Below are 21,604 nucleotides of genomic sequence, written 5' to 3'. Positions count from 1 at the left end.
CCCCTCTTTTTGCGAAGCCGTGCATCAGCAGCGTGGATTCCAAGAAGCAGTAGGTGTTTCTTGGCATTTTCACTGGGATTTTGGAAAGGGAAGCCGGGTAGTTAATGGGAAAAGATTGCGACGGAGCATGGGGATGCGGAGGCTGCACACAGCCCCGGGTTTGCAGACGTGGGGAAGTTGTCGAGATGGGGAAAGGGTCGGAAGCGGCGCGTGGAAAATGGTGACTGTGCCTTTGGTGACGAACGAATGGAAAGGAAAACTGGGCCACCAAGAATTTTCCCTGTTTTGCAGTTTGCTGTCAGCAGAAGGTAAAGCATGTCCTTGCCGGTATAGAATTTTACATAAACAGCTGATGTTTACATAAGCCTCCATAAGTTTGTGAGAAACACAGGGAGCAGAAGACGTGGTGGTGGCTGAGCCCGGCCGTCCTGCTGCTCGGACCTGTGATAATTTTTCCTTTTTGCATTGTTGCAGCGTGAGAGCAAAGTGAGCAGCTGCACCTTCCCCCAAGCAACCACCTGCGTTACGCATCTCCTCTGGAATGGACAATGGAACGGTCTCTGGCTTTATCATGATCAAAAACTTCTTCCTCTTCTGCGTCTCCATGAGTTTAGCCGGCCGCTTCGGGTGAGTTGCCAATTACGTTTGGATTTTTGCTGTGGCTTTTGGAAGGAAATGAAAAGCTTTGGCTCCATGTGGTGTGGAGGAGCAGAACAAAACAAGCAAGCTTTGCGTTTGATCTGAATGTAGTGGTGTTGGGAGAAGGGGGGTGGGTTGCTTTCCTGCTCCACCTCAGCATCTCATATCGCTTCTGCAGGAGGGCTTGGCGGGGACATGGGGGGCTTGGACGGGGCCTGAGCGATCTGAACGGGGCACAGCACGGGCAACACTGCACAGCAGGGCACAGGGTGTGCTCTTGGCTGGGGCAGGCTCCTCGGTGAGCAGCACATACTGCTCGGGGGGACGGCCGAGTTGGAAACTTGCTAGGATAACCAGAAATTGCATTTCTCAGAAGCGTGTAACAAGGAATTCCGTTTCCTGATTTTTGCTGTGGATGCTGTCTTGATGGTGACATTCAGAAAACTATATTGTGAAATACTCCTACGACTGTTCTTCAATAAACACAAAAGCAGAAACCCCCTAGCTATCGATTTCCTCCTAAACCTAGAGATCCTGTGGACTTTCCAAAATCAGGATGTGCAGCATTTAGCAAGTGCCCTGGAAACGTAGGTTGGTTCTTTTTTTGTGGAGGAGAACAATTATTTATGATTTCACTAGAAAAAAGAAATGAATCCTCCCCGTGTGCTGATTCACAAGCATGCCCATCAGTGCCTTGCTAGAAGAAGGTACAAAATGGAGATGCAAATCAGCTTCTGGTTTCAGTTGAAATGTTTTTTTCCAGATTGGAACTAGAAGAAAGACCAAACTTTGCAAGATGTCTGTACTGTAAACGGGACTGAGCCCTCTCTTCAGTGTGTGCCTTGTGCAGTCCCACAGAAACCTGTGAGCAGGGAGCCATGTCTGAGCAGCTGCAGACCTGCACGCCGCAGGGAGGGCAGAGAGCTGCAGTCCAATGTGGGCATCTTGGAAAAGCTGGAGCCTGCTTTCACTGCAGCCTAGGGCAAAACTCCCACTGGACTTTCTGGTAGAAATGGAGAGGGCTTAGATGGCTTGGGGCAGGTTGTTCCTTGTCTTGGCACGGCAGGGATTTAAGAAAATATTCACGCATTGAGAAAATCCTGCGGGCTGTAACCCTTGCTGACCATCCTTCATCCCAACAGAAGGTTTCAACTGCAATAGTTTGGCAAGACCTTTTTGGTGTGGGGTTTGTCTACCTTGTAACTGCACTGCTCCTCTAAGAGAAGAATAGATACGCAGTACTGCAGAACTGAGGACCTTACTCTCCCTTTTGAGTCCCAGGTAAACACTGAATCCCAGCTCCAGGTAGGAGTCCTTGCGGCCCGTAACCCGACAGAGAAGGACAGCTAGGGGAATCTAGGACACTTGTTTTTGTGAGTTATCCAAAAGCTGCTGTGCACTAAAATGAGATCATCACATAACCGCCCTCCCACCCCCCAATTTCTGATCTCGTAATTTTAGCCGGGGCCTGCAGAGGTAAGCAGCTCCAATTCACTGCACCACTCACACGCTGCCTTAGGGCTGAATTTTGACCCTGCTCAAAAGACAGAGGATGCACCAGTGCTTCTGTTTCGGAGGCAGAAGCAGTTTCAGAGTGTAATTTGCTAAGTGCTTTGGGACTGACTCTTCAGGACAGAGCGGTACAATTTGCATGTAGGCTGCTTTATTAACTGCTACAATCCAGAATCTAATACTGATAATACTTGCTGGTGCTATCAGATTCTTTTTTATTAGCTTCATCCACGTTTGAATTGCGCTGCTACATTTCAGTGCTTTTAACAGTGTGCTGAACAAAAGTGATTGGTCAAATGGCCACAAATTAGACACAAAATACAGTAGGGCTTTACAGATGAGGGCAGAGATTTGTCTATGGTTCTCTGTAGTCATTCCATGATTATATTAAATCATAAATACAGTGTTTGCTGACATAGTCAAAGCCACCTTTGGGGATTCTGATGCACAATGCCTGGTAAAATAAATAGGAATTATGTATCTCAGTCTCCTAGGCTACTTCAGAAATCTCAGCAAAAGTCTGTGATTAATGGTTAACATAAATGTGGAATGACTATTGAGTGCTGTCCCCATTAGTAGGCTGTAGAGAAAGAAGGACTGTAGGCATTGTTGTAGAAGTTATTTACAGAAAAGTCACTGAATCAAACTTTCAAGATATACGTTAAAGGAGAAGAGCATGCAACCCCCCATTCTTGTTGCCTGACAGTTTTATGACCCCACTTCTGCATAACGAGTCCAGCACAGGTTGAGGCTTTTTCAAACTTCTGTGACTTACCCCTAAGGAGCTAAGATACGTTACTGAAGTATTTCAAGATAGTTGATTTGAAGGTAAATATTTGGAATAGGGTAGAGTAGACTAGACCAGAACAGAATAGTTCCGATGGAAAGGACCTACAAAGTTCGTCAAGTCCTGCTGCCTGACCACTTCAGGGCTAACCAAAAGTTAAAGCATATAGCACTTTGACAGTAATTTGAATAATTAGAAATAAAATATTACTGTGAAGAGTGTTTTCAGATGAGATGAGAATCTGATTTCTTCCATCTGTTTGACATGAAGAGTTGGATTCAGTTGTGTTTCACGTCTGCAAGGTCTACAGGATCATGCTGCCAATAGCAAGCAGGAGGTGGGTGTTTTCCTGCCATCAGGTCAGAGGAAAAACAATAGTTTGAATTTGAGTCCCTGCAAGATTAACATGGTGAGGCAGAACAACTTTGGTTGTGCTCCCCATGGGCAGGATCCTGTCCTGGCAGGTGGGTGCAGTGGCACTGCCAAGCACCCTACCCTGTGTGGGCTGTCAGCATGGGTGACTGCTGTGCATAACCAGGGAGATGTCCCACGTGCCTGGTCCTGTGCCAGCCCTCCCTGCTGCACACTTGCTCTTTGTGGCCAGCCCCAGGCTGCCTGTTGACATCCCTCTTGACGCGCTGGTGGAACGCGCTCCCTGCGCACACTTGCATTTTGTCGTGCGGTTTCAGGAATCTGTCCGAGAGCTGAACCAGCAGGGACGGATGTTGTTGGTGTAACCACAGATCAGCTACCATCTGCTAATAATATTTGCAATTGTAGAAACACGGGAAGCAGAAGATTGCAATTAAACGTAGCTCTAGCCAACGCAACACTTCTCTGCTCATGGTGAGAATCTCGCCGTGGCAGCTTGGTGGTTTCACATACTTTCCCACTAGCTCACTGCCCTTATCACTGAGAACATAATCCTGCTATTTAGGCTGAGCATACCTCCCCTTCAGCCCGTGGCATTTACTTCACATTGGTCTCTGCAGCACTGTGCAGCTCGTTCTGCTGGGTTACGCCTTGCTGAGTAGTCACAGATGCTAGCGAGCATTTCCTCATATTTTTAAGATTAATTTTCTGTAAATTATCATATGCTTACGTGATCATGCTCATCCATTTATGTTTTGTATCCTGTTTTTTTCTTTCTTCAGTGGCTCCAGATAACTTTTTGAACCCATCAGCCCAATTTCCAACAAATGGAAAAACGGGTTTGCTAGAAATGCTGAGAGGAGGCAGGTGGAGGTTCACCCTTCTGCCCAGCAGAAAGCTCCCCGTGAGCCAGCATTTTGGCAGCCTGGAAGCACAGGGGGTGTTGGGAGGTGCAGTATGGCTCTGGGGTGCTGGAATGAATGTTAAGGTGCGAGGGGGGTGAGAGTGTTAAGACGTTACCCCGTGGGAAACAGGCTTTCATCACAATGCTCACAAATGACTTGTACACAGAAGGCTGTGAAGTATGGCTCTTGGTGCATAAAAGAATGACATTATTCTTAAAGGATCTCTAAGGGCCACTGAAGTTTCATTATTTTCAGTCATCCCTCTCCCATATTCGGATCTTTCGTGGAAGAATTGGGTTTTTGGTGCACAAATTCACAAAACAATATCAGCATTTTCAGATCTCAAGAATATGGTGAGAAACTCTCTTAGAGAAGTAAATCTATTTCCTTTGATATCTGGCCAGCTGACTGTATCCAGAAGTGTGCAAATGCATTCTCCACCATCTTCTACACAAACTGCTGATTTGTCTTGAGGCCTAGTATAATTCCTAATCCTATTAAAGCAAGTTCTTGGAAACTTTATTCTTAGAGAGAAAAAAATGCAGCTTTCAATCACAAAATACTCCTCAGTTGCTTCTTTAGTGTCTCTCACTTCTAAAAAAATGTTTTGGGAAAATCGTGAAGTATCTATAATCTATCTTCCTCTTATTGCAACAGAACTATGAATAGAACGTGACACGATTTTGACTAGATGGCAAAAAAGACAGTGTTTAAAATGGTAAGCGATGAACTCATCAGAAGAGGTAGCTGAGCATTTTAGAGAGTTATTAGATTTTACTCTGATGGCTCTTTCCGTAGCTTCTGATTTTTTCAGTCACCCTGAAACTGCAATATTAAATAAATGTAATGAGAAGTATTCCTGGTTGATTTAGTTTATGTTCAATAATGAGCTTTAAATTTAATTATCTTTGAATGTTCTTAGCATCTTCTAAGGTTCTTACCTAGGTTTATTTTTACTCCATAGCTGAAAATGTCTCCTTAAAAACATTTTTGATCGCAACAAGAAGATAAAGTGCTTAGCTACCAATTTTTTGGATAAAACCTAGTCTTTATGCATGTGGAAATAATTGCTTTAAGATATCACCTGTGTTCCCACTATTCATACAGCTATAGTATCTAATATACAACAACACATATAACTTTGCCAGTACAGCCTTAAAGCTCTTACATTGTAAAAGGCAACCTCAGCATTTACTCCAAAATGGGAATTGCTATTTCATCAGCAATCTCAGGAATGCAAACAAAATGCTAACTTTTCTGTGAAATAAAAAGCAACATTTGCATTAATGGCAAACCGTAATCCATCTACAGACGGAGCTTCACACAATACTGACATTTCTCTGAAATTCAGCATCAGATGCCGTCTTTTTCGGGTGAAGTGATCTGCCAAATCTAAATTGGATTGCTGTTTTGCAGATGAAGTGCTGACTTTTTATGAGTCTTTATCCTAGTCACTTCCCCAGCTTTTTTATCTATTAATTAGCTTTTCTTGTGAACTATGCAAAGCTATATACGTATTTCAGTATTTAGGGTGTGTATACCATTGTGGTAAAATGTCTATAGTCAAGACAGAATGAAGCACCATCAATTACTTGTATTACAGGAGAGGTTATGAGAACTAGTTATGTTTTGTCCCATCTCCACAAAAATAGTTCTGTGAAAATCTCTCTGAGCTCAATTGGCTTTGAATTCAGACACAAGCACTAAAAATAACAAGCTTTTTCAAGAGCAGAGGAACTAGTGAAGCTTTGTATGCTACGTCCCGGGCACCGGACCTTTACAATAATCCCAGCTCCATATTTGCCATCCCTTGTTCCTGTCGCCCATTGCACCACTTGTCTTTTACCTCTGCAGTCCATTTCGCCCCATATCTTTCCTAATTGCCTGCAAATCTCCTCCGTATCTCTTAATTAGCAGAGAGGAGGTGGGCTGGTTTTGCTGAGGCTGTTTTTGAGCTACATACGTGCTGACTGGCCCAGTCAGCAAGCCAGAGGGAATAGATGGCTGCTGACCTCACATTTTTACTTAATGAGGCACTAATTTAGATTGCTCTCCCCTTGTCTAGTCACTGCTTCTCATGAAACTTGTGGGAATGAAATGAAGTTTGATCTCTCCACCTCTTTGTCAGATGCATTGGAAAATGGGAATGGATTCCTATGTTGATGCAGTGGAACAGGCAGACAGCATGATGCATGTCTCTTTCTCATGGAAAAAAAGGCTAAAAAGAAATGAGAAAAGTTTTAAATCGTGCTTTTACCAAAGCATTAATTATGATAGCTGAATAGAAAGAACCTGTGAAAATTTAATTTCCTGTCCTTTTTTGTTAGACTGCCACTTGTAACCTCTTTACTCACTGAGTAGTGAGCGTGTTCGATTATGACTGACAAACAGTATAGTCTTTTGACTGGCTTGGCATACTAGGCAGGACGTCTAATGTCTCTTTAATCATAGAATCATAGAATCATTAAGGTTGGGAAAGACCATTAAGATCATCTACTCCAACCATCCCTACCGTGCCCACTAACCATGTCCCTCAGTGCCACATCCACACAGTTCTTAAACATGTCCAGGTACAGTGATCACCACCTCCCTGGGCAGCCTGTTCCAATGCCTCGGCAGTCTTTCTGAGAAGAAATTTTTCCTTAATAGCCAGCCTGAACTTCCCCCGGTGCAACTTAAATTCATTACCTCAGTGCCAATATCCCTTGTGCTATGAGGATCACTTCTGGTCAGGTGTTTACTTGTGCTTTGGTGTTTTTAGGAATCTTGCTCCCCCTTCCTGAGAGGCTTTGCAATCTTTTCTTTTTTCAGCAGAAGCATGCAAGATGTAGTGGGGACAGATGCACGACTGGGTCTAACTGGGAGGGGCTATGTGACCACCAGCGTGAGCCAGACCTTGTGTCCCCAAACAGTCTGTGCCAAGGCTGACTTGCATGAGTGTCAGCAAGGTCCTGTTAGTGTAAGCCGTATGGAGGGGAAACCAGGTTGAAGTCCTTTATTTTTCTTCTTATAAATCCAGTTTTGCTAAGTAAGTATAATGCATATTTTACAAACATTGTACAAGGCAGTGTATTCAGAGGAGTGTTTTGAGAGTCTCTATTTAATTACAGATTTATTTATCTGCTGACTGATAGTAAATAGACACAGATTTTATTTATTTTGCAATCTCTGGGTCACTCGGTCACACTGAGTTCAGATTGTTTGAGTGTAAGTGATCTCTGTCCCTCGACAGGGTGCATAAGGTAGGGTGCGGTTATCAGTAGGGTGATATGCCCGTTGTAGCAGATGAAACATTTGTTGGCACTCTCAGTAGAGACTTAAACTTGAATCAAGCACTGAGTCTGAGCAAGGTTGCTGTTTTAATAGGTACTCATTGCTTGCTGTGGGTGAAGCGTTTTTGTTTATAAACTTGAAGTAAGCAAAACCATTATTAACCAGGGGATTCTCTTGAATGAAAATAAAATGGTCTTAAAAGTACAAGTTCCAGTTGTGCTGTGAGTTGGGGAATACTGGTGGGTGCTTCTCTGTAATCCAGCTTCAGATCTGAGCCATGGGCACCTGAGCAGGTAAGTTTTAAATTAAAAATGGTAATGTTTTGCTGGCTCGAAGGACAATATCTAAAAATACTTTTTTCCATAATTCACTGAAATAAAGAGTTCAGACCAAGAGCAGAAAAACACAAATCTGGCCAAAACCTTATAGAATGAGGTCCATTACATGCTGTTGTTATTTGCATACTACGAGGAGGGAAACTAATTAATGCAGAAGAGAGATGACGAATGAAAAACTGTCGGTTTGGTTACTGCGGTATTCCTTTTAGGGAAAAACAAGGAACAGGTGAAATGAGAGGGGAGAGAAGAGGCTCCTGTCATGAAGCTTCCACAAGGTTGACGCCCTAACACAGCTTTTGATGAGTCTCTTTTCTTTTGCATGTAACAGCTTATCTCAAACACCGACAGCACCAGGAAAAGAGGACACCAATGATAACATTACCATCTTCACCAGGATCTTGGATGGCCTGCTGGATGGCTATGACAACCGGCTGCGCCCAGGACTAGGAGGTAGAGGAGCGGGGGTGGCTGCAGCCAGTGAATGTGCAGGTGGTGGTTGGTGACCCCATGCCACTCTCCCCCAGAATCATGGAATCATTGAGGTTGGAAAAGACCTCTTGGATCATCCAGTCCAACCATCCACATACCAACAATATTGCCTGCTAAACCATGTCCCTAAGTAGGGCACCTGCTATCAGCACAGCCTTGATGAGAGGGATGGGTTTAGTTAACCAAACTGGGCCCAAAAAGTAGACCTGTCTCCTGGCAAACAGGGCTCCATACAAGAGTAACTGAAGGCTTTTTCTTTTGGTCATGTGAGTCATTTGAAGTTGAATGAGAAGAGCATGTATGATGCATGCTTTCTGTAACTGAATACAGTTTGGGTTTCTTTTCTCTCTCTTCTAAGGTGAGCGAGACAGAGTGCTAGCAGGTTGCTGCAGGGTTCCCTAGCTGGTCAGCTTGTATAAAATTATGCCAGTGACAAATTCTCTGTTAAAAACAGAACCCCAAACCACCTGTATTTAGACAGCTACAGCAAAGCTCTATTGATACATCATTTCAATAACCTCTACAGCAGCTATTTTAAAACTGTAACATGTGAGTAGTTACTTGCCATTCTAACCCTGTTGAGCCCTCCCTCAGCTCTCTTTCCTCCAGATTTCTCTCATCTTCTACTCATGTGTAAACCATCTGTTATGTTTCTTCCTGGCCCTTTTTTAATCCGACTACCCCCACCCCTTCCTCTTATGAGACCAACACATTGCTTTCGTTCCTTTCTCTCCTTCTCCTCTCACTTTACACAGAGATGCTTGAAAATAGGGCTCAGTGCTCTCATCTTATGTAATGAACTTCTGAAATTTCTAGGAATCTATGCCTATAGTCCTCTAGGTCTCCCTTTGGGCCTGTGCCTCGAGGACTCTTAGGCTGTCTCTTGGCATTCCTGTAGCAACATGCTTGGCCTCAGAGTCTAAAGATTTCCTTGTCAGCCTTGTGACCTTTTGGCCTTTGGTCTAGGCCTCCCTCTAGATCTCTAAGGCTCTAGGCCAGCCTCTAGGTATCTTGGCCTCGAGGCCTCAAGGCATTCCTCTAGGCTTCAGTCTTGAGTCTTCTGAGTCTGGGCAGTAGAACTAGTTTCACCTAACTTTGAACAACTACAGTACAGATGTCTGCCATCAAGCAAATCACCCTGGTAAGTGGAGGGAAACAGGCCTTTCCAAGGCATAGTTACACTATGGCGGGTGTTGAAAGTGGGGTCAGGGGAATTGCACCCTTGAATGTCCTGTTTCTTTCCAGTGATCATAGGGAGGGAGGCTGGGCTCTCAAAGGTTGACATCTGAATTTGATTAGGGATGAAATGTCTCCTCAAACATTTTCTTAATTTCAAGCTTTTGGGGATTTTGGAGTGATTCAGAAGTTGTTAAAAGAGAAATGCATCAGAAGCACGAACTGCATCTTAAAGCAATTACTGACTCAGAGTCTATATTTGTTGCAGAGAGAATAACTCAGGTGAAAACAGATATCTATGTTACCAGTTTTGGCCCCGTGTCAGACACAGAGATGGTAAGTTCTAGCACATGGTTTCCGACTCATTTGCGTTTACTGGGCTCAAGTCATTTTCAGAATCATCACTGCTGCTCTGACCCTGTGGTAACCTGCCTGTTTCTTTGTGCCAGGAATACACCATAGATGTATTTTTCCGACAAAGCTGGAAGGACGAAAGGCTTCGATTCAAAGGACCTATGCAGCGTCTCCCTCTCAACAACCTGCTTGCCAGCAAAATCTGGACACCAGACACTTTTTTCCACAATGGCAAGAAGTCTATTGCTCACAACATGACGACACCAAACAAACTTCTGCGCCTCGAGGATGACGGCACTCTGCTGTATACAATGAGGTAATACCCGAGATTCATTTCTTCTTATGCAGTTTCCCTGCTAGATCTGCAGACTCAGGAGGGGGGCATGGCGCTTGCCCCACCCACAGCAGGGCCATGCAGCCAGTCATTCGCGCATATTTATATGAATATCAAGAGGAAAACGTAATCACTGCCTACAAGTACCAATTAATTTGTAGCTTCTGAATACTGCTGGTGCTTAGATATTTCCTTTGATTAAGGGGAAAACATATTCTCAACAGATTCGATGATTCTGTACAGCTTTTTTAGTGCAGTTCTGTTCCCACTTACTGTTTGTGTCTGTAGCTACAGTGCTAATTGCGGAACTGTCCCAAAGGCCACAGACTGGCATCTTGTTCTGGGGCAGTACAGTTTGAACCCTTGAAGCTTTTATTATTACTCTTTTTCACTAATTGTTCTAAAAGGCAAATAATCACAGGGATAAATGAAGTACACTAGAAATACTGTGGAGCTTTTTTAGCAAGTATTTTCCTGAAAACAAAGCTGGCACTACACTGGCAGAGGAGCAAATTGGCATCTGAGTTCTTCAGGGTTGTGCTTCTCATCTGATTGGAGGATACTGTCAGGCTTCATCATTGCATAACCTACATATTATATATGATATCAGTGACTTTAGAGGATTGTCTGAAGTTCTTCTCAGGTCAAATCCCATGTCAGTGTATGGCGATTTGCTCATTAAAAGTAATTAGGCTGTAGTAATTAAGATTTCCATGTATCTTCAGCAAGATTTTCTCTGAGAGTGTAGCTATACAGACAACACTTGAAAAGAGATGAAAGAAAAAGCCTATTCTAAGCCTGTGTGATAGGAGCCTGTAGTGATGCATGAGACCCATCAGAGTGGCTGGGGACCTGGCATTAGGTGCTAGAGTACCTTGAAATGAGGATTTTGAGCACTTGCCCCCCAGTGAAGTTAAGCACTTCTATCCTGCTGTGAGGCTGGCTCTGTAGGGGTAGTGGACATTTGAGGGACTCCAAGGTTAGTAATTGTTGAGTTTACACTTCTATATGGAGGTACCTAGAGCTTCTCAGGGTTTATTTCAGGTGTTCTGGTCCTGATTATTTACTTACTTGTTATTTGAGCCTATCCTTAAATCCCTTCCTTTGAATGGAACAGAGGAAGAGAGATTCAGGAGATGTAAGGTATCCTTAAGTACATCCTTACAGCTTTAGATAATCACATTTGTAACTGGTCAACTGCTGAAAAAGCTTAGAGGTGATACAGGTCATGTTAAAAAGGAGAAAAAAATCACTTTTCTGCTACACATATTGCTGTTCTTTCTCATGCTTTTTGCTGAATTAGTGATTGCAGCAATAGAATCATAGAATCATTAGGGTTGGAAAAGACCTCTAAGATCACCTAGTCCAACCAGCAACTCGTCCCCACCATGCCCCTAAACCATGTCCCTCAGTGCTACATCTACACAGTTCTTGAATACCTCCAAGGACAGTGACTCCACTGCCTCCCTAGAGAGCCCATTCCAGTGCCTCACTACTCTTTTTGAGAAGAAATTTTCCCTAATACCCAACCTGAACCTCCCCTGGCACAAGTTGAGGCTATTACCACTTGTCCTATCACTGTTACCTGGAAGACGAGGCCAGCCCCTGCCTCACCACAACCTCATTTCAGGTCGTCGTAGATTCAGGAGTTTATTGCTGTCTATGTGAGGATATACATACCTATGTAGATAAATGAAAAGTCAAAGTAACTATAAGAGAAACCTGTTTTAAAAAAAAATGTTGGTTACTCTTGCCTTAAAGGCAGCCTCACTGCAGCCAGGGCTACCTTTGTGCAACTCCAAACACTGCCGCTGATGTGTTTCTTGATTATTTTTAAGCAGATAACAGAGCCACCTGAGGGAACAGAGCAAGGCCTGGGCAAGCTGCTGTTGCCTTTCAGCTGCTCTGCGGAAGTGGCTCTGTCAGGGAGTGGTAAAACCGTGGCCACAGGCTGTAGGTGCACCAGGGGGAAGGCTGCTCTGCTCCAGCAATCTGTGGGCTTGGTCCACGTGTTCCTGTTGTCCTGCTACATGTCTTTACCAGGCAACCTGGTTTCCTTGGTGCACAGCCCATGTGGCAGCAGCAGGGATGAGGAGGCCTCAGGCAGCCCTACCCACCCTTCTGAGAGGAGCCTGGGGAGTTATGTTGGATGGCTGCTGACACACTCAAAATGTTAGGCTAGGGCTTCTTGGGATTTGTGTTTTGGTAGGCTACAGAAAGATACAGAATACTTTTGTAGCCTAAAAAACATGAAACAATTTTTTTTAAAAATTTTTGTGTAGAGTATTCAGAGTGTGGGTGTGCATGTGTGTGGAAATAAATTCCTACTAACCGTGCTGTATGTGATAAGAAATGGAGCGCAAAATTTTTTAAATAGCTTCCTTTCCACTATTGCAAATAATAACTTTAAAAATAAAAGAGTGTACATCCTATTCTGTTCAAACTCAAGCTGAGAGGCTGCCGTGATAAGGTGCAGGGAGCTGTGCTGTCTTCAGGATCATGGTCTGTTGTGATGGACAGTTCAGCAGCAGTAGTGGTGCTGTGCCAGGAGGCAGTGGAAGAGCATGACCTGTCCATGCTGTGTGGCTGCAACCTGTGCTCAGCCCCTCAAGCAGATCCTGACAAAGATACGGCTCCTCAGTGCTGCCAGAATAGCATTTCCTGAGAAATTGGGATGCTGGGGGCAAAGCTTCTTGTCCCAGCAGCACTGTGCTGGTGGAGGATGCTGGACCTCAGCAGGGGTATGAGCCTTGTGTTCTGCAGGGCCTACCCCACTCACTTGGCTCACAGGATTTGAGAGTGTGGAGACAGCCCTCCCTTAGCTCTTCATCCCCCTCATTTCCAAGGAGGAATTGTGAGCTTCCCAGACTGTACGTAGGAGTAATCTGTGCTGGGAGGATTGGACCCTCTGTCATTGACAAAGATGCTGGAATTGCTTTTGCAACCTCGCATCTGGCTGCCTGAATGAAGAGGAGGAAAGCAGCTGAGCTGATGCTGACCCTCCTCTTATTTGACTTCCAAATATACTGAGTTTGATCAGATGAGCAAACTTCCAGCTTTAGCACTTGGCAGTACATATATTTTCATGATAAGTGTGCTTACTTACAAAGATAACTGAAGTTTTTTCATTTTGCATTCTGTGATTTGTAGTCTAGGTCAGGTGCTGATAGGATATATTTTGCTGTAGAACTGCAATAAATACACTTCTGTAACATGCAGTATTAAAACTCTTCTACCTGAACATAAGAACACTATGTGCTCTTTAGATAGATTTCATAAATAGCAGTATTCTATGCATGGAATGGCTTTATAATTCTGGTTGTCTTTGAGTTGGTAGGCCTTATCTCTTTTATTTTGTTGATGTGGTTTGCGAATGATACACCACTGAAGTGAGTGTTGCAAATTCTTTTTCTGCCCCTAGAGGGGAGTATTGTCTGCAGCTCCATTTTAAATTATTTATTTATTTATTTTCCTTCAGTAGGAGCGCTGTGGTAAAGGGCTCATATTTCACTCATCTGTATAGAAAACAGCTTTGTAAAGGCAGGCAAAATTTTTATTCTTCTCTCCCTTCAAATGCTTGAAAAATATTTAGATTATCTGAGTTGAGAAATAAATGCTGTTAAAAGCATAAAGCTCATTTGTTCCTTAAAACTATTCTGTTTCAAGGACAGTGATTTAAGCAGCCTTTTCAAGCTAAGAGAACTCAGCTGTCTCAGTGAGCAGCTTTTCTTTAGTCAATGGGAAATGACTGTAAAGATTGAAGTTTTGATAAACTTTGCTGTAGAACACTGGAAGAATGCTGACAGTCTGCCTTTTTTGCCAGAAATTGTGTGAAGCAGATGATGTTTGCCTTTGGAACATAGCTGAGCTTTTGGCCAGCAGTTGATAAACAATTGAAGTTGATTTTCTTTCATCTTTAAATGCTGAACATTCTTTTCATGTCATCACAAGGGCTAAGCTCCTTGGAGTCCCATTCCTACCTTCAATTTGAATGGACCCCAGACCACCTTTGCTACCTTTGGGTATCTAAACATCTGCTATAATTTGGGATTTTAACTGTCACATGGTCGTGTGTGTGATGTGTGTACAAAAAGACTTCCCCCTATTATTATGGCAATTGAAGGTTGCCAGGGATTCTGGCTGTGGTTACAGTTAAATCTCAGAATCATAGAATCACAGAATAGCTTGGGTTGGGAGGGTCCTTAAAGTTCACTCAGCTCCAACGCCCTGCCATGGGCAGAGCTGCCACCCATCAGCTCAGGCTGCCCAGGGCCCCATCCAACCTGGCCTTGAGCGCCTCCAGGGATCTGTCTCATTAACCTGCAGATGCATAATTTACGAGCTTGAGAGTGCAAGCATTTGTCTGTATCGTTAAGAAACTCTCAAAATCTTTTGTATGGCTTCAAAAGACAGTTATCTTTACTGTTTGTGGAAGTAATGTAAAATTCATAGTTGTGTAGATGGACCATCCGCTTGATGGCAGCATTAGCACGCTGCTGGGCATTCTGAGTGGATGCAGAGCTTACCTATGCTGGGAATGCTACTTCCTGCATTAGCACTCAGCCTTAAAATTGGATGTGCAAGTTTACACGTGTTCTGGATGCGTGTTTGCACACAATCTGTTCTTCTATGAAGCGCTTCCTTAGCAAGCTAGCGATTTCATACTGTAGAACTATTGACTGTAAGAGCAATTAACGGGAAGATGCGGTGCTGTTTTCAAGGCTTCCATTGGGAAAGCCAGGTTTTGTTTGCTTGGGGTTTTTTGTTTGTTTGTTTGCTTTTTTTTTTTTTTAGGGAAAAATAGTTCTGTGAGAAATGTGTAGGTTTGCAATCACTGGCGGTGCCAGAAAAAGCCCTTTCTCAGATGCAGATTTGCTTGCATGGCCCTGAGTGAGGAGTGACCAGAAAATCTATACTTTAAAAAGAGATGTTAATCTTCAATCAGTAAGCCATCTAAATGAGAACATTTCTGTTCAAATTATGTGTGTTGTTCTTACTTCAGAGGGAAGGTCTTATTTATGCATCCATTTATATTTACAGAAAAGGATCTGGCAATGCTTTAGGCATTGTATAAATATTACAAAACTAATTAGGAGCTATCAAACCATACAAATGCGCATTTCCTTTTGACGTGTTAAAGATCTACTGCCTCTGCTTTCCTATTCAAGCTTCAAAAAGCCTGAAGCTAGAAGAAAAAAAATAATTTCTTCACTTTGGGCTGAATCTTACAGAGTGGTGAAAAACTGCCATGGTGACAAGGACTCTCAGCTGCTTATCATCAATTCAGATTTTGACAGAGGAGGAGAAAATAGGGGTATATGAAGTGATGGGCCCTTCCCCAAGGACAGTGTATCAGCAGGATTCTTGTATTAACACCATGCATATCAGTTCTAGTTCCTCTGTTTTTAATGCACATGGGCAATTGTCCTTCAAGGAACTGAGATTTGTTGCTTCAAAAAATCCAGGGGTGAAATTACCCGCAGGGAGGGAAAGGCATGGGAGGAGACTGTGGTGTAACATATTAAAACTGAGCAATTATTATCTGCCCAAATATAGTCCCTATGTAGAGTGTATGACAGTAGGCTATTCTACTGGTAATAAAGGTGAGCAGAGCCCTTCTGAGACCTTCATCACAGAGACACAAACTCTCACAGCAAGGGTAACACTGATTAAAAGACAAAACTTGAACTGGAGCCAGTTCATCCTTGGATGAGGGAGATGTGTGTCTGGACTTCGAGGGGTTACAAAAGATCTTGCTTCAGTTTTAGCTCTGTGCTGAGCACAGGAGCCGACCTGTCTTTCTGTTAGGGGCAGCAGGTACAGTTTCTGTCCAATTTCCATTTTTTAAGAATGAACCAGGCCATGTATCAGTTATTTCTGCAGGCAGGGGGACCTGAAACTCTGTGTGGAATGGGGGGATGACCAAACAGAGGAGGGAGTGGAGTCATGCCTTGATGGCTATCCCCCAAGCATTCACAGCTTCATTGGTGACCCTGTCTTTGCCCAAATCTGTGGACAGGTCGCAGCTTCTATGGGCAGAGCTTTGAAAGTACCTGGTCGGTGCTGAGGAATTGTTTTGGCTACTCTTGTCTTTTTTATCACCAGAGGAGCAAAACGTTGCCATGAACTCATCCAATCATTTCACTTAAACTGAAATTAAAATCTTCATCTGCCAAACTGGAAATACCATCCCATGAAGTACAGTTATGTTTGCACCGAACTGGTAACCTGCCAATGAGCAATCTGTAACACACAGTGGTGGTGTACGGTTGGGATCCTCCCCAGCTAATTTCATTCATCTGTAATGTTGATGGCTGCAGCTGAGCCTCTTGGCTCAGAATTGCTCACAGTGCAAAGAAGGGAATTTTTTAAGAAGTTGGTTGTCTCCATTGTTGTAGATGTCTACTTCAGTGTGAAAGATGCTTATTTCTCTCTACTCTTCTGGGGGGTTCCTATTTTTTTCCACAGCTTCAAAAAAAGGACCCTGGGAATGCTACTGTTACTGCTGATATCTATGATTAGTCATGTGAATCCCCTCTTATCTGCTTATTTCCATTGGAGTTTTCCACCCCCGTGCTCATGTAGTCTGGAGACTGGCAGTGTGCAAGTTGAGAAAAGCTTTGGAATGTTCTGGGCAGCAGCTGGTCCCCTAGCTGTGTTGTGAAGAACTTGCAGTTTTCTCTTGATGAAACATAAAGCTCAAGGCTGAGCAAGTGCAGAACATGTGAGCACACTTAAATTGGGTTCACTCCTCCACTTTTGTCTAGGTGGGAGGGGGGGAATATATTACACCTTAGGAAGAACAAAAGAAACCCCAATATATTACAGTCCTGCCTTTGGTAGTTTAGATGAAGGGAAAAGACTTCGTATACAGGATAAGAGTTTTGTTGATGAGGAGAGGGCTATCTAGCAAGGGATGACAGTGGTCCGTGGCTTAGCTGAGAGCTGGTGATCAGGAAGATGCATTTGAGAGCTTGCATGTTATATGGTTTTGCAGAAAATGAGGGTTGAAGGATTTTGAGGATGAGGGTATTTGGTATTGGTAGTCACTCAGAAATAAATGGGAAATATTGCAGGTTGAGATGGAGGCTTCTGAGGTCTAACATGCTTCAGAATATTTTATCAGATGAACATATTAGGGTAGAGGAAGAAGTGATTCATGAAGCAACACAATTACCATGTAGAAAATTGATGGTAATTTGCCCTTCTCTGAAGGCTTCATCAACTTACTAACACATATAGCAGAATAAAGTCATGCAGTGGGCTGGTTCCTTGTGTAATGTCTTGGAGCTCTAGATCGTTTGTCTGAACCATGGAAGATAATCGAGGATTTCAGCTTTGTGTTAAGGGCTGCAAAATCATAATCCCTCCTACCTGTCTTACGATGTGCATATCAGTCTTGATGTAAGAGACTCCAAACGGGCTGGTACTGCCCATCTGGTCCACCTCATCCTTTATTACTGTCTAAATCTAGCTCATTTATCTCTACAGAAAATAGTGCCTGTGTTTTTGTGCCTGTCTGTACAAATATAAAGGCTGTATGATCTAGTAGGAAAGAATAGAATGGTTGTGCATCCAGATGACCCTGATCCAAGGGGAGAATGTGTGCCATACTTCCAGACAGAAATAGAGGAGATAAAGCCCCTTTGGCCAGTTAGAAAATCTGCACTAATCAAATTGTTTAACTGCCAGTATCAGAATTGGAGGGCAGGTGCACTGTGCCATATCCATCTTAGTCCTTAGCCTCCATCTCCTCTGGCATGTGCCAGAGCTTTCTGTGCTCCCTTCCTACTCATATACTTGTGTCTTGTGCTGAAAGGAAGGGCCAGACAATCCCATGTGCAGCACCAGGCACTGCTGTCCTTTGCTGGTCCTGGAACCAAATGGGATGATTTTCTGTGGAGAGCTAGTGAGAAGCCCAAACAGAACACTGCAAGAACAGTTATATTTCTCTGAGCACTGAGCCGAATGTGCCATGTTGATCAGATGATCATGACTGAAATGTGTAACGTGGACGTGGGGCAATGTGTGGCACATCAAAATGAAGGGTGAGTTCATTGAAATGTTGTTTCCCGCTCTACCCACATCAACAATTGTGTCAGCTTTTTGACATTGCTAATACTAGTTAGATTTTTTGGTTTTAACTCAAGAATTAAGTAGAAATAGAAGCTATTGCAGTAGTGGGAAGATTTGAAGGCCTTCTTAAAGTGGTTTAAAGGAGTATTCATCATGTATAAGGAACCAGAAGGGAAAGAAAGCTTGGAGATCTTTTTAAGTGAAACTGTCAGGTAAATGGGTGTGATACTGTGCTATGCATTTTGTGTATAGTATTTACAGCATAGCTGTATTGATCTAAAATTTCTCTAGGAAAACTTAAAGAAGGTCTTGACTGCCCCAAACCTTGTTATTGTTTCTTTTTGACTGCACCAGTTAGTCTGATGAGAATGAAGCTTCTTCCAGGAAGATCCATCCTGTGGATGGATCATTATTGTTGCCTAGGGAGGTGATGGATGCCTGTCCTTAGAGACATTCAAGGTCAGGCTGGACTGGGCTCTGAGCAACCTGACTGAGCTGTGGGTGTCCCTGTTCTTTGTTGGGGAGTTAGACTAGATAGCCTTTAAGGGTCTCTTCCAACTCAAGCAATTATATGATTCTATGATTAGACTCCTTGCTTGGCAAGGATGCATAAGCTAAATTCGATGCTTCATCCATTGCTTTTGCCCATATTGAAGAAATATTGTTGAATAAAAGGTGTTACCTCTACTGTAAACTCCCACTAAGAGCTGGAAGTGTGATTATTTCATTGTCTCTGAATCCCCATCAAAGATCAGATAATTTAAGCGCCCTGTTGGTTGTTTCATTACCTTTCTAAGTATCTCTTATACATAGAGGCTGAACATCTGACTCTGCACCTGTCTAGAAAGTGTGGTCTGGTCATACAAAGGTAATCCACATGCAGGGAGTGGTGTAGCTTTTGAGATCAATTCCATCCACCTCAGATCATCTCAGGAGAACCCAGTCTTCAACACAGTTAATCTAGACAACTAAAGACTTGTTCCCTCACTTCCACATAAGCTATGCTAAGAATTTGGTACAGTTAAAATGAGAGCTCTGCTGCCAAGCGCACCATGTCTCTGAATTACTTATTGACAGTTGGCAAAAACTTCAGTGACTGGAGTACTTATTCCACAGACCCTTCTCTGTGGCATTTTCAAAGTACATTTCAGTGTGATGTAAAGATAGTACATTTAAGCATCACAGGAAAGTTGGAAAAGGGTAGTGTCCTGGCTGAGAAGGAGAAATAGGTCAGGACTGAAATTTTGTCTCACTCCAGCTCCAGGTGTTTGAATTCCTGGGAATAACCAATTTTCTCCCTCTGAACTATGTTGCAGATAGATCACCCGGTCAAGGGTGAATCTCAGGGTTACTTGTACATTCGTCAGTACCAGAACTGAATGTGTATCCATGTCCTAATGCTTCTTGACTGCGTTAGGTAACCCAGCATCAGCCACATCCACAGTGTTCCATAGGACTGTACGGAAAGGGGTCTTAGTATGTATGCATATAGATGTTCATATTAGCACATGTATACACTTAAAAAAAAATAAGAAGGCACCAATTCTCTGGACTACACACTTTTTCTGCAGGGATTTGAAACAAATCATTCCTTAAAACCCTTTGAAAGGAATAATTGTTTGGTTATCATAGAATCATAGAATGGCCTGAGTTGAAAGGGACCTCAAAGATCATCTAGTTTCAACCCCCATGCTGAGTGCAGGGTTGCCAACCACTAGACTGGGCTACCCAGAGCCACATCCAGCCTGCATGTTATGAAAACCTTTGGTTATGAAAGTGTTCCCATCACAGTGGGAGAATGGAGTGAGTAGCTGCATCCTGAGTCAAGGCTAAATGAGTAATTTCACAAACCTAGCGTTCAAAGTTTGAAAAAAAAAAAAAGGACTCAATTATTCTGCTATTCATGTGAGTGTACAAGGGCTCGCACTGGAGATGCTGGCACAGTATGAATTGTTCTGCTGAGGTTATTTTGGAGCGGGTACCTGGTCTGACCCAGCAGTGAAGTCTCTCATTTGGGGGTATGGCTTGGGTGAGGTTGAATCCACCTAACTCTTGTTTTGTCATGTTTGGGAGATGCTGAGATAGGTAGGCTGGAGATGAGTTTCAAGTTAACGTTTTGCCTTTTCTGAGGAAAATGGTGGTAGCTGGCCTCATGCTGGGAAGGGCATGATTGAATCTTCACACCCATTCTGGCCTGAGCCCCACAGTACTGATAAGCTTCCAGCACAGACAGGGCCAAAGCACATTGTTAAAATGCTCCCTTTAATCAGTCCACGGGCAGTGTACAGAAACAAGGAGCTCAGAAGGCTCAGCTGTTCTGTGGTCTAGGGCAGGCGGGATAGCTTCATATCTGAGGTACTGATCCCAGTACCTCACAGCCAACAAAACCTCCCATGCATCAGCTTCATCAGTACCTCCTCGGTTACTCAGTGCTTGAGTTAACCTCTCCTAAAAGCCTCTGGTGACTTTTCCTTTTTGCTTTCTCCTTCTAAAGCTTTCTCTTTTTTCTTTCCTTTGTTTGCATACTGGAGCTAGTATCTGATAAGAAAAAGCAGGTTGCTGCGGCTGTCTGCTCACTCTCCAGGCAGGTGACTGCCCTCACCTTCCATCTGGCAGCTGTAGATAACACTCCAGAAAGTGTTTTTTACACTTCCACTGCACCAAAGAGGTGATGGCTTTGTTCAATCTCTCAGCAGTTTTTCCAAGAGTAGTAGTAGATGATACTCTTTGCATTGAGAGAAGTACATGGTGGCTTCCCTGAACATTCCCAGTCTTTCTCCTCCCCATCCCTTAAATATTTGCACCGTGCCTTTCAGCCCCTCTTGGGCAATAGGGGAACAATGAGAAGCTCCTTGCAGTGTCCTGCAAAATGGTCCTGGGGGGCTGCCAAGGAGCTCCTATCTCTCCCTGCAGTACCCTCACTATTTGTTTGGGTCCCAAACGTCTCCATTTATTCCCTTGCTACATCCTAGACTTTAACAACTCTTTCTTCCCACATCTGTTAAAAAGGAATGGCCTCATGGAAGAATTGGCACGCTCAGTTCTCCAGCAGAAATGTTTGAAGGTGACTTTTACAAACTGAGGAAGCCTTGCCATGAAGTCTTGCTTTATTTCTTACATGGATATTCATTTCATGCGTCTAAAGTGCACTTCATTGAAATAGAACATTGATAATCACTTTATGTTCTTAAAGTAAAGGCTAGACATAATATAAGTTTGATGGAACTTTAATGTGCAATTATGGGTAATATGTGAAATAATTTGTAGACAACTTTTTTCTCAGTTAGTTAAGGTATGCTATAGGTTTTTGCTGGATGAACAACTTTTGGATGGTGTATGAAAGTGAAAT

At 43.3% G+C, this 21,604-nt stretch overlaps 1 protein-coding gene across 1 annotated transcript in view; it reads left to right on the top strand.

The window, feature by feature from the left end:
* GABRA5 (gamma-aminobutyric acid type A receptor alpha5 subunit) overlaps positions 475-21,604 on the top strand; it is a gene marked incomplete at its 5' end in the record, with an annotated part of 54,149 nt that continues 33,019 nt past the window's right edge. The window contains 4 exon segments of the mRNA XM_021412309.1: positions 475-627; positions 8,155-8,276; positions 9,760-9,827; positions 9,941-10,161. Of these exon segments, the coding sequence (XP_021267984.1) occupies positions 542-627; positions 8,155-8,276; positions 9,760-9,827; positions 9,941-10,161 (497 nt within the window).

Source organism: Numida meleagris, chromosome 1, assembly GCF_002078875.1.
Source record: "Numida meleagris isolate 19003 breed g44 Domestic line chromosome 1, NumMel1.0, whole genome shotgun sequence".
Taxonomy (NCBI): domain Eukaryota; kingdom Metazoa; phylum Chordata; class Aves; order Galliformes; family Numididae; genus Numida; species Numida meleagris.
This window is presented reverse-complemented; position numbering and strand designations above follow the sequence as displayed.